The sequence below is a fragment of the Leguminivora glycinivorella genome, chromosome 26 (genome assembly GCF_023078275.1).
Source record: "Leguminivora glycinivorella isolate SPB_JAAS2020 chromosome 26, LegGlyc_1.1, whole genome shotgun sequence".
Classification (NCBI taxonomy): Eukaryota; Metazoa; Arthropoda; class Insecta; order Lepidoptera; family Tortricidae; genus Leguminivora; species Leguminivora glycinivorella.
This window is the reverse complement of record NC_062996.1, coordinates 8,692,082-8,706,328: the sequence shown is the minus strand read 5'-3', so window position 1 is coordinate 8,706,328 and position 14,247 is coordinate 8,692,082. Positions and strand designations below refer to the sequence as shown.

Sequence of the window (14,247 nt, the reverse complement as noted above, 5' to 3'; positions counted from 1 at the left end):
TAACAAAAAGCAAACAGGATTTTACTTTCTACTGAAAAAAAAAAATGATTGTATGTGTATAAAATGTATATATCGCTTAGTTGGTTAAAATATAATTATTAATATAAAATTCAAATGCAAAAAAAGTACAAAAAATATGGCACCTGGAGGATTCGAACGCAGAACTTGGTGATTAGAAATTTGAAAAAAAAGCACCGTGACTTACCACTGAGCCACCCTAACACATACGTAGCTTGGCGAAATTAAAATGCTTATTCTCATGCAAAATTGCATATTTTTACATCTACCGTCTAAACCTGTGTTCTAAAACGAATGATTTTTTTGCCAAGCACTCTATATACATGCATCTAAAAGACAAGACTTTTAAGATATCGATACGGCTAAAAGTTAAGGCGTGAGGCCCCATGACTTTGTCATTTTTAATAATTTCCAAAATCTGGGACGACAAAAAATTTTATTGAGTCATAGAATCTGGTCACAAAATTTCACGCGTATCGGTTGGGAAATACGAGCTGTAGAGCGAGACATCCGGACATACAAAAGCAAATTGCTTGAGTTAAAACGTAGCCCTTGCTTCGCTGCGGTCAAAAAGAGGCGCGTTCCTAGCACACAGTCTAAGCTCGTGTAGGTGAACGCGTACCATGCTTGTATGAGTGAGATATGACAGGTCGACTGTTCGCGTTTTTGACAGGCGGTAACTGTGAGGTAACCGAGAGGGGGTGGGCGGCACTTTCAGCGGGGAGCGGGAGTGCCCATACAGGTACGATAGTACTCTTTATTATACTGTGCCATAACTCTCGGCCAGATTCGAATTTTAGTTCCAGTGTGCGTAGCTAAAAGCACAAAATCTCACGAAACGCTCACGATAATATATCTTTCGTAGCTATCTATCTTTATCGCTCTTGCGTATTGGCGTGACAGAGCCAGACTACATTTCTGCGGTGTTTCGGTGGCGATTCACGTCGCAGAAATGCCATTTGGCTACGGGGCCAGATATGGAGCACCTTATGTCGATGTCCATTGAACATTGTCGTTTTTGACAGTAAGATATTTTATTCATAATCGCATTAAGAGCTATTTGTTTCTTGTAACAAATGGGCATTTCTCAGAGCGTTTTTTTTTTATTTCGGTGGCAACTTTTTTACGTGAATGCTGTAAGAGTCACACAGAATTAGATTTAGATAGAAGAAACGAGTTCATTTATTTGTATGGCGGCCGAGCGTGTCAGATTTTGTACTGAAGTTGTTACTTGCCTGTGATTTTAAATATGTCTCAGGCCCTTGAGTGTTGATAAGTTTTATGTTGTTGCAATTAAATATCATGTAACGAGGCATTTTTAATGTTTTTGTTGACTTCAACTTACAAAAATTGACGCCCGAAAGCTGCAAGCTGCGATTAAAGACGGACAACTCAGTGGATTTCACTGAGTTCATTTGACACGCTAAATAGATACGTTTGCTTGATCTATGGTTTATATGACATCTGTGATTAAAATAGAAGTCGCGGATTTCTACCAGAAACAAAGAAAACTCACGCTACGCTTACGGGGTTCGTTTAATGCTGCCATCGAAATCAAAAAAGTTGAAACGCTCTGAGAAATGCCCAAAAGGTTGTTTTACAAGGGGGCAAAGTTGTTGTTTAAACGCATGTACAAATATTGATACCCGAGCAAGCAAAAGATTCCAATAATTTTGAGCGTTTCGAGGGTTTCAAGGCACGAAGATTAAACAAACTTTGCTGCCGAGTGAAACACAAAACTTTTCACCACGCCAACACGAACAAAATACTGACTATAAAACATCATCATCCTCCTTGCGTTATCCCGGCATTTTGCCACGGCTCATGGGAGCCTGGGGTCCGCTTTGACAACTAATCCCAAGATTTGGCGTAGGCACTAGTTTTACGAAAGCGACTGCCATCTGACCTTCCAACCCGAAGGGTAACTAGACCTTATTGGAATTAGTCCGGTTTCCTCACGATGTTTTCCTTCACCGAAAAGCGACTGGCAAATATCAAATGTCATTTCGCACATAAGTGAAAAACTCACTGACTATAAAACATCAAAGTAAATCAAATCCATCAATTTATTCAATATTTATGATTCAAAATCATTAAAGGTAAACTCTACCAGCCAGCTTAAGACATCAAATTAAAAGTATTGAAATGAATTTGCATTCTTGTGGATCAAATGCAATTTTGCTATATGTTTTCGAATAGCAAAAAGAGAGCCTTTACCAGTTGGTATGGTGAAAAAGTTATTAAGACGAAGAATTGGCCATAGCAAAGATTATTTATATAATTATACTAAGAATCGTACCTCGATTTTTTAGCGCCACCTATTAAATACTATCATAACTACACTGATGATGCCTAAAATTTTTTTTAATGTGTATTGACGTGATATCATGATTTTAAAATAAAGAAATATGTCATTTGTTCTTATAAAACATAAAAAAAACGCCAAAATATTTGGGGAAAATATGATTTTGGCCACTTCCACAGGCTGCGAACAGCGCCATTTAGTTCTAAGCCTATTAAGCCTATTTCAGGGATACGCTTTTTTGTATGGGCTTTTTCTGTCCAGTATTAAATCCTTCTTGGCTATAGGCAAAGAGGATCGAGTATTATAGAGAGTTACTGTCGAAGTAAAATGTGTAATCACAGTGCATACACTGCCATCTCTTGAAACAGGCTTAAAACTTTTGAATCTCAGTTCTGACAATTTGGACCATATTCTTAGCTTGATATGTTTTAAAATGTCAAATATTAATATTAGCGCCATCTAGCTGAGCGTACTCCAAAGGTGTAATGCCATCTAGGCCACCGTACCTTTTTCTGTATGGTACTGAGGTACGTTTTTTTCTTAGACTTTATCTGTCTATACGGAGTTATATATTAGCCTAAGAACGGTGCAATATTTTTGAAAATAATTCTACAACAGTAGTTTTTTTTCATATACAGCGTTTAATCGCAATTTAAAAAACCTATATTTTCGAATCCACCAATAGTTTGGAATGGAAGATATTAAAAAAAACTATGCCCAAAAAATAAGCGTTTTCTTTCAGCAAAATACCTCACAGTAATTTAATGGTGGACACATGTAAAAAAAAATCAGTTTTAAGGTTTACAACCCGAAGCCACCTAAATATATGACGGGAAATAAGACTTTTTTTAATGATATAGAATTTTTGAATTTTTTCTAACGTGCCCTAGAGCAAATATAACAACAGATATTTTTAAGCAGAAATGAATAGCACATAATATTTCAGATATTTAGCATTTAAAAACCACCAATATATTTATATGGAAATAAAAAAATCTAAATATTTGACCGGGCAAATTAGGAACAGATAATAGTACGAGGTTGACTTTTACTGTCCCTATTTAACAATATTAACAGCATGATAATCCACCCAATAAGTTTGACCTTTATTTAATACTTTAATTTAATAATATATTTACATTTTTTGCGTGGTTTGGTTTGGACCTTAGTGTCTTACATTTAGGAATCCATATGGCAAACCACCACGCCAGTGGAGCTGGGCCGAGAGTAGGTGATGAGCCGTGTCGCATGCTTTTTATTCTGTTCTTCTATTACACATTAACGTAAATGAGGAGGCACACTGACATTTTACCCCGCCAGGCGGCGCCTATGCAAGAGTCTAGGCATGTCACTGTCATTCATATGTGAGAGAGAGAGAAAAAAACATAATTATCAGCTTCTCGCTCTCACGTCTCACGGACTAATAGGGTGGCGCCATCTGTCGTATCCTTTGAGTGTTCCTCCTCATTACATGCCTATTTCGACATAAGTAATATTTTAGGTAGATTAAAAACAGACGTTTCCCACCGATAATAAAGTCCAAAGTAATTTAAAAAATTACATATTTATTTTAGGCATGCGATTTGACAGTCGTCGAAAAGAGTATATACTTGTCAGTACATACATCTATCTCACGTTTTTCTCTTCTACCATTTGACAGATCTCCGTCATCTTGTGAAAAATGTATTCTTCCATTCTTCAGAATCGTTGAAGCAACGCTTGTTACAAACACGCGAAAGCTATGCAAAGTCTAATTTCGACTCATTATGTCACGGCCAGGTATAGCCCCAGCGATTATCGTTAGACTTACAAGCCACAGGTCACGGGTTCAAATCTCAGTCGTCGCATACGTAGGTCGTAGATATTACAGCTTTTTTAATTATTTTTTTTTATGTTTTATTTATATTATAAGTTGATAAGTACAAGCTACTGCAATGACAGTAAATACAGGGACGCACAATTCATAACAAAAATGTTTTAAAAATCTGGGTCTAAATTGCATTTATAACATTCTTGTTGATGCTAATAACGTTAACTTCTTATCTGCTTAGGAAAAAAATCGTTCATGCCATAACCAACTTAGTGTATAAAGACCTAAGTATCAAAATTGCAAATGGAACTGTGACACATTAAAAACTCTTTATCAAAATACCTTTTGTCATAATATGCTCAAATGACTTAAATGTCAAAATGAATTGCGAACGAATATTGAACGAATGGAGCCGCTACCAATATATAATAAGTATGTAGGTATTAGATATTTCCAATTTATTCCATAAATAGAAATACCTAAAAAAGGCCGCAATTTTACTTCTTCATTACATAAACTTTAAAAATACCCTACTGTATCATCTTTATCTTGGTCACTTGTACTACGTTTACTACAATAAATGTATGTAATGTATGTATGTGTAAATTTCCTGACATGTCATATCTTGTTGTCACAAAGAAAAATTTACAGGGCTTCCAAGAATCTCGAGCTGGAAGAATACAAATTAAAATATTTTCTATGAAAATAATTAAATTCGACAGCAGACAACCCAAAGGTTAATCGGATTTATTTATTATAGGCATTTGTTTTAAATTAAATATCAGTGGTTCTGATCTGATAGTAGGATATTCTTTAAAATTTATTTTCAAAAGGAGATTTAATGTTGGTAATGCCATTCAAATAATATTAGAAGTGTCTACGCGAGTGTCCGAATTTAATTATAGGATAGCATATATTGAAAGTACTGTAATATGGGTACAGAAGCCTGCCTATTGAAATATAAAATACATAGCAAAAAGTATAGAAAGAACCTACTACTTTTCGACTTTTTATTTACACTACATACCGACCATACAACTGACTCTAATTAATCTTGGTTTTCAAAAGTGTAAAATGTAGACCTAAGTGCGTTTTCGCATTATCCGATCCGATATCGGATGTCGGACCGATATCCCATACATTACAGGCGGAATCTTGGATTCGTCTATTGATATCCTTCCGACATCCGTTATCGGATCGGATAATGTGAAAACGGTCTAATAGCGACTCAATTAGTTTTTGTTCCTTGACGGTCATTAATTTGAACTAATAAAATTATTTATTTAAATCTATACAATTACAACGAGTATTATAATGTATTATACATTCATTTTGTAATGTAATCCAACGAAATAAGTTATAGAAATATATTTTACCCTTTTTGCTTGTTTTCCGATTACTACATATTTAGCCAATTTTTCATTGAGTCATACCATGGACTTTCAATAGGGACTGAGCTCACACTTTTTTTGCCATAATAAATTGAACTTTATCACCGGTGCAAAAAACGTTCTTATTAGGATAGTAAAAGTGTATCCACATGAGAGGGTCAAAGTTGGGGCTGGTGTCCCTCTCGCACGTGTGACCAGTGTTAAAGAGATTACTATAGTAGTAGTGTTTTTACCTGTATGATAACTAAGTTAATAAACTTCTTAAATGATTTTTGTATTATATCGAGGCAAGGATATTAATACCTTGTAGCGAATTGGTAAGTCATTATTATGAAGCCATAAAACCAAAGATTTGCGCAATTAAAAAAAACCTTTAATTCGGTATTAGTAGATTTGGTAGTAACTTTGAATATTGACTGGTATCCCCAAATAATGACAGTGATGACGTCATTCAAATAATTTTGACAGTGGCAATAAGTGCGAGAGGGACACCAGCCCCAACTTTACCCTCTCATGTGGACACACTTTTTGGCCTAACAACTCAATCTAGCTTAATAATATATAAATCTATGAGTCATACCGGACAACTGTCACTGTACATTTGTAATCCTTATTACAAGGGCATATCGTCTAGCGATGGTCAGCTAAGACAGAGTATTGCGGTTGCGGGGAGTAAGTAGAGGAACGATGTTGAACCTTAGGTTACCTTCAATCAATACTCGTACTAATACTGAAATACAGTTTTCGACCTTATTGCATTACATGTGTCTAATAACATTTTAAAATGGCTAGGGAATTAAATAACTTGACTGTACCTAAATTACTCACAGCATTAAATAAAATGTTGTATACAATAAAAAAAACAATATTTTAAATAAAGGGGGTAAAAAGGCGGTAAAAGAAAAATAAAATAAAAATAAAAACCAAAAAAAGTTAATTTCGACTGCCGGGATCGAACCCACGACATCAGGACCGTCCGTCATTTTACGTTACGCTAGTACAACCTGAGCTATTTAAGCGATAGTAGTGGCGACGAAATATATTATTATACCATGATGTAATGAAAATGCGGTTGAACACATGAGTCACTTTTGAAATAATGCAGGAAATTACATCGTCAATGGTAGAGAGTTTGTAGGCAAGAAGAATATGAAAATACTTATTTCAGTACGTACGTATGTGGTTTTAGCGCTTCTTGGCGAGCATTTAAAGGTGGATTAATTTTTATTCTTCTTTATTATGATCCTAACGAAAAGTCTGTTCCAATTTTTTTGCTTATGTAATTTTTGCCGTGAATGTTATTCCGAGCTAGTAAAATATTGAACATCCGTCTTGTTTTTGGGGTGGTTTCAGTTTTCATAGTGTTTCAACACATAATGTATATACAAAACAACCATAACTTCACTTGTCCTTTTATTGCTTGTGTCATAACTGATTTAATTAGTCCGCTTTTTGCTACTACGAAGTATCATTCACAAAAATAGGTGGTTTCCTAATGTATTATAAAGGTCATAAATTAAAGTAGTCGAATTTAAAACAAAAGTCCTGATTCCATTTTCGCCTGATTTTTAGTGAATTAAAAAAATTTTTTTTTAATTCTATTATACGTTTTTTGTCACAAATTTTGGTGGCTTAACTAAAAAAACTATTTCAAATTACCAAACTTAATTTTTGGTGACATAAAAAGTACTGTTATAGAATTAAGTTATTTTCCCAGTAGTAGCAAGACCGGATGGTTCCTAGGCTATATGTCTTTGGCTATAGGTAAGTACCTGTTGGTCGTCATTCCTTTCCGTGACAGTATAAGCGTCTCTTCCATTCTTGGACGTCAGGATTACTTGCAATCTTGAGTGCATAGCCACGCCGCCATACTGCCCGCCGGGGTTGGGCCATCTTAGTCTAAAATAATATTATAGATTAATTATCAAAGAATTAGAGAACCTTACTTAACCTCCTAAAGTTCTGAATGTCCTACTATGACATTGTTTTAATTGGTCGGCACTAGATTTTATAATACTCCAAATTATGACTAATTAGCTGGAAACCACATAAAAATTAAATTTCTAAATAAAAAAAAAGTAGGGTGGACAACTTTGAAAAAAAATGGCCCACAAGCCGGTTATAAATGACAAGTTTTTGACGTAGTGAGCCATTTTTGGTTTGCTAGAGAGAGCTCTTCGGTAGAAGGAGACATACTTACTGGAATGATTTATTAAGTGGTGATAGTGTGACGTCACAGCGTATAGGGAAATGAGCCACTAAGGATCTTTGTATTAACGCCTCGTGTTCCGATGCTAGGAGTGGCCCGTGTGTTCTGATGGCGCTTACTGCCGTTGCTTGGTATCTGAAATGAAAGAAAGAAAGAAAGAAAGAAAGAAAGAAAGAAACGTTTATTAAAATAACAAAGTGTTACATGTTATTCTGGTCCCCACACTAGGCACAGCCTGTCCTGTGGTGGACATAAAACATAAACAGTGTTTATAATTGGAAAAAAAAAAAGATTCTTACAGGTAAAAATACGAAATAGTAGGTACATTATGATCAGGGCCCGTAGCTTTCATGCCACTGACATAAATTTGACGTCACGCTGCATATAGGATGATTCAAGAGTTTTATTCAATAATTAATCATTATTCATCAATCATTTTAATCATGACTTCAAAACTAATCTATTCATACGTGAAATAGCTATAATACCAACTTGATATATATACAGGTTAAACTTTCGTGAGACATATTCAAATAATTAATTGAAATACGGTTGTACTCTACTACGGTTGTACCAACTTGATACGTGAAAATTAAATTAAATTATTTGTTTACTTTTATAATTCATTTTATTAAATATGTTTGTTACCATATTTCAATAACTTATTAAAATAAAACAAATTTTTATTTTTTGTTTCACGTATCAAGTAGGTATTAATTATTCCACGTATGAATAGCTTACTTTTGAAGTGATTTGTACCTACATGATAAAAATTGATTAATGAATAATGATTAATTATTACAATAAAAATATTTCAAGAATCATCCTATATGCAGCATGACGCCAAATTGATGTCATCGGCATGAAAGTTACGGGCCCTGATTATGATACAAGTGCGGAAAATGTAAGTTCAAAACAAGTGCCGATAATGACCGAAGGGAGCCCTGACAAAAAAAAACATTGCTTATACATTATTAATATGGACATGAGGTTGGTTTTTGTATTGTATTTGTGTATATTTATTTTATAATAGTATCGACGTTTATTTAATCATTACAATCTCATACTGGCTTTACAATCTTGTGCACCAAACTGTCTCTGTTTTGCCTAATGGTTGACTGGTAGAGAATGCCTTAAGGCGTTAAGTCCTCCATTTGTACTTTTTATGGTTAATTTTTGCAAGAAAGTTTAAATAAAAGAATCTTGATATACATTAAATGGTACAAATTTAATATAGATATGTTACAAGCGCGAAGTTTTGGGAATTGCCCAATTTTAATATTCAATAAGAAATTGAAAAATAGAGGGTAAAAATCTTTAGAGAACAAAAACATGTTTCGATTCACGATTCCAATTTCACCCTGTAAAAACTATACATAATACTAGTATATAGTTTTATACAGTTAGTATAGGGCTTGGGGTACTAGGACTGATCGCATCCGAAACACTACACTGCGCTCCAAAACACGAATAGCTGATGTGGGGGAGAAGACCTCCAGACTAAATTGGAACTTGGCAGGCCACGTTTGCCGCATGCACCCGGATAGGCCAGCATAGCCACCAAGTGGATGCCTCAAATTAAGCGGGGACGTGGCAGGCCCAGACCTCGACGACCTTGATACCTTCATGATAAATTAGCCAGAAATAGCACACCAACGGGAGCTGTGGAAATCACGGGGAGAGGCCTTTGCCCAGCAGTGGGACATATAAACAGGCTTTTAAGAAAAAGTTTAGAGTCTTATTGTACCTTATATGTAAATCATTCCTCCACGTCAGGTCTTGAGATGAGGGAGCAGTCAGGTTGCCTCTGATTGAAGTGAACGATATTATTGTAGACTGCAGACGGATTGGAGTACCTGCAAATATACTTTATTAGCTTTTCGTCGCGTTAGAAAGAGACAAAAATTAGCCTATGTCACTCTCCATCCCTTCAACTATCTCCACTAAAAAAATCACGTCGATTCGTTGCTCCGTTTTGCCGTGAAAGACGGTCAAACAAACGGACACACACACTTTCCCATTTATAATATTAGTATGGAGTGGTATGGATTAATGCAATACATACGTAAATACATAAAATAACGCCTGTATTCTTAAAAGAGAATTTATTTAGCAATTAGCACCTCACTTTGGGCATTTTCAGAAATTGGGACCCAAAATGAGTGGCAGATGTTAACAAAAATAAACTCGATGTCAGTTTTGTGTTGTGACGATAATTAAGAATAAAATTTGTCTAAAAACTTATATTTTTCATGTTCTAATAGATTATTGCTTGTAGTTTATGTAATTAATACAAAACAATATTTTAATTGAAATTTCATGCTTAATTTTATTGTCGTCACAAAACGGACATCGAGTTAATTTTTGTTAACAACTTTCACTAAGTTTGAGTCCCAATTTTTGAAAATGCCCCTTTAATCAATTAAAGGCCACTTGCACCACTCGCTTAACTCAAGGTTAGTGGGCTGTCAACTGTCAAATTCCATATAAAATGGTGGGTTAACCTCGGGTTAACCCTCGATTTTCGATGGTGGAAGTGACCCTAAAGGGTTTAAAGACAAATCTTCAATTTAAGTGCGTTTTCACATTATCCGATCCGATATCGGATGTAAGACCGATATCCCATACATTTAAGCCGCCTTTGATTTTTACTATTGAAATCCTTCCGACATCCGATATCGGATCGGATAATGTGAAAACGCACTTAAATCAACCTTTACTGAAGACGTCACAAATATAGCGTAAAAAACTAAATCGTAATTTTGTATCTACTCGACTGTTTCCTCCTCTAAAAATGTATAACTGAATTATTTCTGTCAGGCATGGTAGGAGGTAGGGCATAGCGAATGTTATTCCGCTTTGTGTGGTAGGGCACAGCACAGCGGATATCATCTCGCTCGAATCTAGAGCAGAGCCCAACTGGGGTAGTACCTCCGCTTTACAGAAGACCGCAGCCAAATAGCACTAGATCCTAATCATAGTGTTGTGTTCCTGCCGGTGAGTAAGGCTGCCAGAGCTCAACGAGGGTGCGGTGTGCTGGTGACAGAAGGACTATGGAACTAATTTGTCCCGTCGATTGTCCTTTGAGTCGTCGGCAACCCGAACCCTCCTTAGAACTTGTACACTCCTGTTTACTGTGTACTTAACACAGCAAAAGGGAGTGTACAAGTTTCTAATGGATTGGCAACGCGCATGTGACACTGTTTGAGTTGCAGGCGTCCATAGGTTACGGTGACCGCTTTCCATCAGGCGGACCGTGTGCTTGTTTGCCACCGACGTAGTACTAAAAAAAGGCTGTTTTTTTTTATTAATATACCTATCTCGAAATTTCATAAAAGTCGATTTTGTACAACAGTAAGTACTAAATCTTGAAAAATCCTTACAACTCCCAGAAATATTTTACGCAGCAGGCCACCTAATTGAAATGAAACACAATATTTTACGTACCTAACGAAGCCTCTTAAATTGTGTACGGAATATTGATTTATATGTTAATTCGTCAGGACGTGGCATATAAACAGCTAAAACGGTGACAGCAGCACAAAGTCCTTTAAAGTCCTTTATTTCTCAAACATAAATTTAGACAGCTATGGAACAAATCAAATTATTTTATTAAATATTTCGTCACTACTTTAAAAAAACTTGTGTCTTCGTCTGTCAATGAAAAGAAAATTGTAGTAAGTATGTATGGAATGCTTATAGATTTACTGCGTTTTAACTTTGAGGAACAGCGTGAGATACGAGATTTTTTAAAAGTAGTGACGATTTGTTTTGTCTAACGTGTAGTCGTGTATGATATATTATTTATTTTAGTTTATAAGTTGTAGAGTGAGCAGCCAACACTCTTATTCCGTTTTTACATTATCCGGTCTGACATCGGATGTATTTTAATAGAAAAAAAAACCAAGATGGCGCCTGTAATGTATGGGATACCGGTCCGACATCCGATATCGGATCGGATTATGTGAAAACGTAAAATGTAAAAGAATCATTAATCATTTAAATAATCAAAGAATCAAAACATACAACATATCCCAACTGTATCCCATAAAGGGACATAAAAGGACATAAAGGGACATAAAGGGACAGAGCACAAAAAACTACTCAAGTTACATAAATAAAATAGCACTGTCTGCCTGAAGTTTACCTTTTTTTTAAATATATTTTCTTATGTATTAAGAGCGTGCAATACATAGAGCACATGAAACTATTAAGCTCTTATACATAAATCTCTGTTTGGCTTGTGGTTTGGCCCAAAAGTTAACTGGTAGAAAATGCCTTCTGGCATTAAGTTCACCTTTTGTACATTTTTTTATTGTGCAATAAAGTTAAAATATGTTTCAGTGTCACTCTTGTAAATAAATGTGAAGATTTAAAAAATAGTGTAGTATTAAAAGAACTACAGTTAGACCCACTTGCACCAACTCAGGGCTAGTGGGCTGTCAACTGTCAAATTTCATATAAAGTGGTGGGTTAAGTTCTTTTACGTTGGTACAAGTGCATGGCCCTTAGAATACTAAAGCTACAAGTAGGTAGATGATAACTTAAGAAGTTAGTTCAAATCATAGAGAAATAAGTAAAGACAGTGTTGTAACTTCATACATCAGTAAATGCAAGTTATTTTTAGTGACATCTAGCGTCATCCACGCGTCAATCACGCGTCAACTAGCGTAAATTATCAGTACCGCTACTTGTCAATAGATGTCGCGACGAACAAAAAGTCTAATGCTCAACAATTTTTAGCTAATACATAGTACAATAGTATTAATCATTACTCTGTTTTCAATTCCTTCTGCTTGTAATATTAAGTTGTAAACTGTTTTAATACCTATTATATTTATGGTAAACGGTTTCTCCTTACTTTACAAATCTTTGATACAGAACCATTATATTTAATTGTTTATGTTTAACATTATACGAGTTTTGTTTAATTAGGGCGTTCTGTTACATGCAATAGGTTAGGTTTTTAGGGTTCCGTAGTCAACTAGGAACCCTTATAGTTTCGCCATGTCTGTCTGTCCGTCCGTCCGTCCGTCCGTCCGTCCGTCCGCGGATAATCTCAGTAACCGTAAGCACTAGAAAGCTGAAATTTGGTACTAATATGTATATCAAACACGCCAACAAAGTGCAAAAATAAAAAATGGAAAAAAATGTTTTATTAGGGTACCCCCCCTACATGTAAAGTGGGGGCTGATATTTTTTTAAATTCCAACCCCAACGTGTGATATATTGTTGGATAGGTATTGAAAAATGAATAAGGGTTTACTAAGATCGTTTTTTGATGATATTAATATTTTCGGAAATAATCGCTCCTAAAGGAAAAAAAAGTGCGTCCCCCCCTCTAACTTTTGAACCATATGTTTAAAAAATATGAAAAAAATCACAAAAGTGTTTTGAACTTGATAGGTTCAGTAGTTTTTGAGAAAAATACGGAAAACTACGGAACCCTACACTGAGCGTGGCTCGACACGCTCTTGGCCGGTTTTTTTTTTATAATATGTTTATGTGTTTTTATATTGTTTTATAAGTATTTTTGTATTTTATACTCATATTTGAGAATTAAAATGAATAAAGTATATAATAGAGACAATGAACAACTTACCCAGTTCCGTAGGTATACTGACATCCATTTGGAAGGGGTAGTAAACAATTTGCTGGTTTATATGGCTGCCGAAGCGTAGAAAGTCTTCTATTGATTTTGTTACTGAAAAAAAAAACGTTATTATATAAACTGACAGTGAGTTAGTTTTTGTTAACAACTTACGCTAATTGGGGGGTCCCAATTCTGAAAATGCCCCAAGCGCTTCACTGTACAGCCAACCAATTTGAATAGGAATGACGACTACATAAAAAAAATGGCATTCTGTTTAGTCCGTCAGTTAGGGCGTCCAAAAATACTGAACACATATTTTTCGCTTTTTCTAATTAACGAAAAAATACAAAAATATAGAGCATCAAAGTTCCAGAGTGGGGGCTTGTGACGTCACTTCTAAGCATTCTATTAGCATAAGTATGGATGTAATCAAAGTTAGAGTGAGACAGACTTACTTTCCTCTCCGTTCCAAGAGTCGAACCGTGATTGGTTGACATGCGACGCATACACCGTCTTATCATGGATCTTGATTACTATGTCAATGTGAACCTGGTAAAAAAATTGAAGGTAATAGATTTCCTTTAATTTAAAAATATGTAGATTAGATTACATTAATTTATAATATTTTTCATTGAAAATGTACATTGAATTTTACATGTCAGAATGAAATAAAATGCATTCAGAAAAAGATCGTCGCTACACTATATCAAAATAATAATAAATTATAATAGTCTAAAATCTAAATAATTCGATGTCAGTAGTAGAATTAATTGTATAGGAAAAAATAAAAAATATACTTAAAACAAAATACAACCGATTTTTCAAAATAATAATCAAAATACAGAATATAAAAATACAATAACAATACAATACAAAGTACATATTAAGTTACACGTTACGTTATAAGTTGTATTTAGTTAA

The 14,247-nt window shown here is 34.9% G+C and overlaps 1 protein-coding gene across 1 annotated transcript in view; it reads right to left on the bottom strand.

The window, feature by feature from the left end:
- Window positions 1-14,247, bottom strand: part of LOC125239836 — a 106,585-nt gene that overhangs the window by 30,187 nt on the left and 62,151 nt on the right. The window contains exons 18-22 of the mRNA XM_048147551.1: window positions 13,782-13,875; window positions 13,336-13,437; window positions 9,481-9,589; window positions 7,725-7,868; window positions 7,297-7,423 (exon numbers count right to left, since the gene is read on the bottom strand). Coding sequence (XP_048003508.1) covers window positions 7,297-7,423; window positions 7,725-7,868; window positions 9,481-9,589; window positions 13,336-13,437; window positions 13,782-13,875 — 576 coding nt within the window. The remainder of the gene's footprint in view (window positions 1-7,296; window positions 7,424-7,724; window positions 7,869-9,480; window positions 9,590-13,335; window positions 13,438-13,781; window positions 13,876-14,247) is intronic.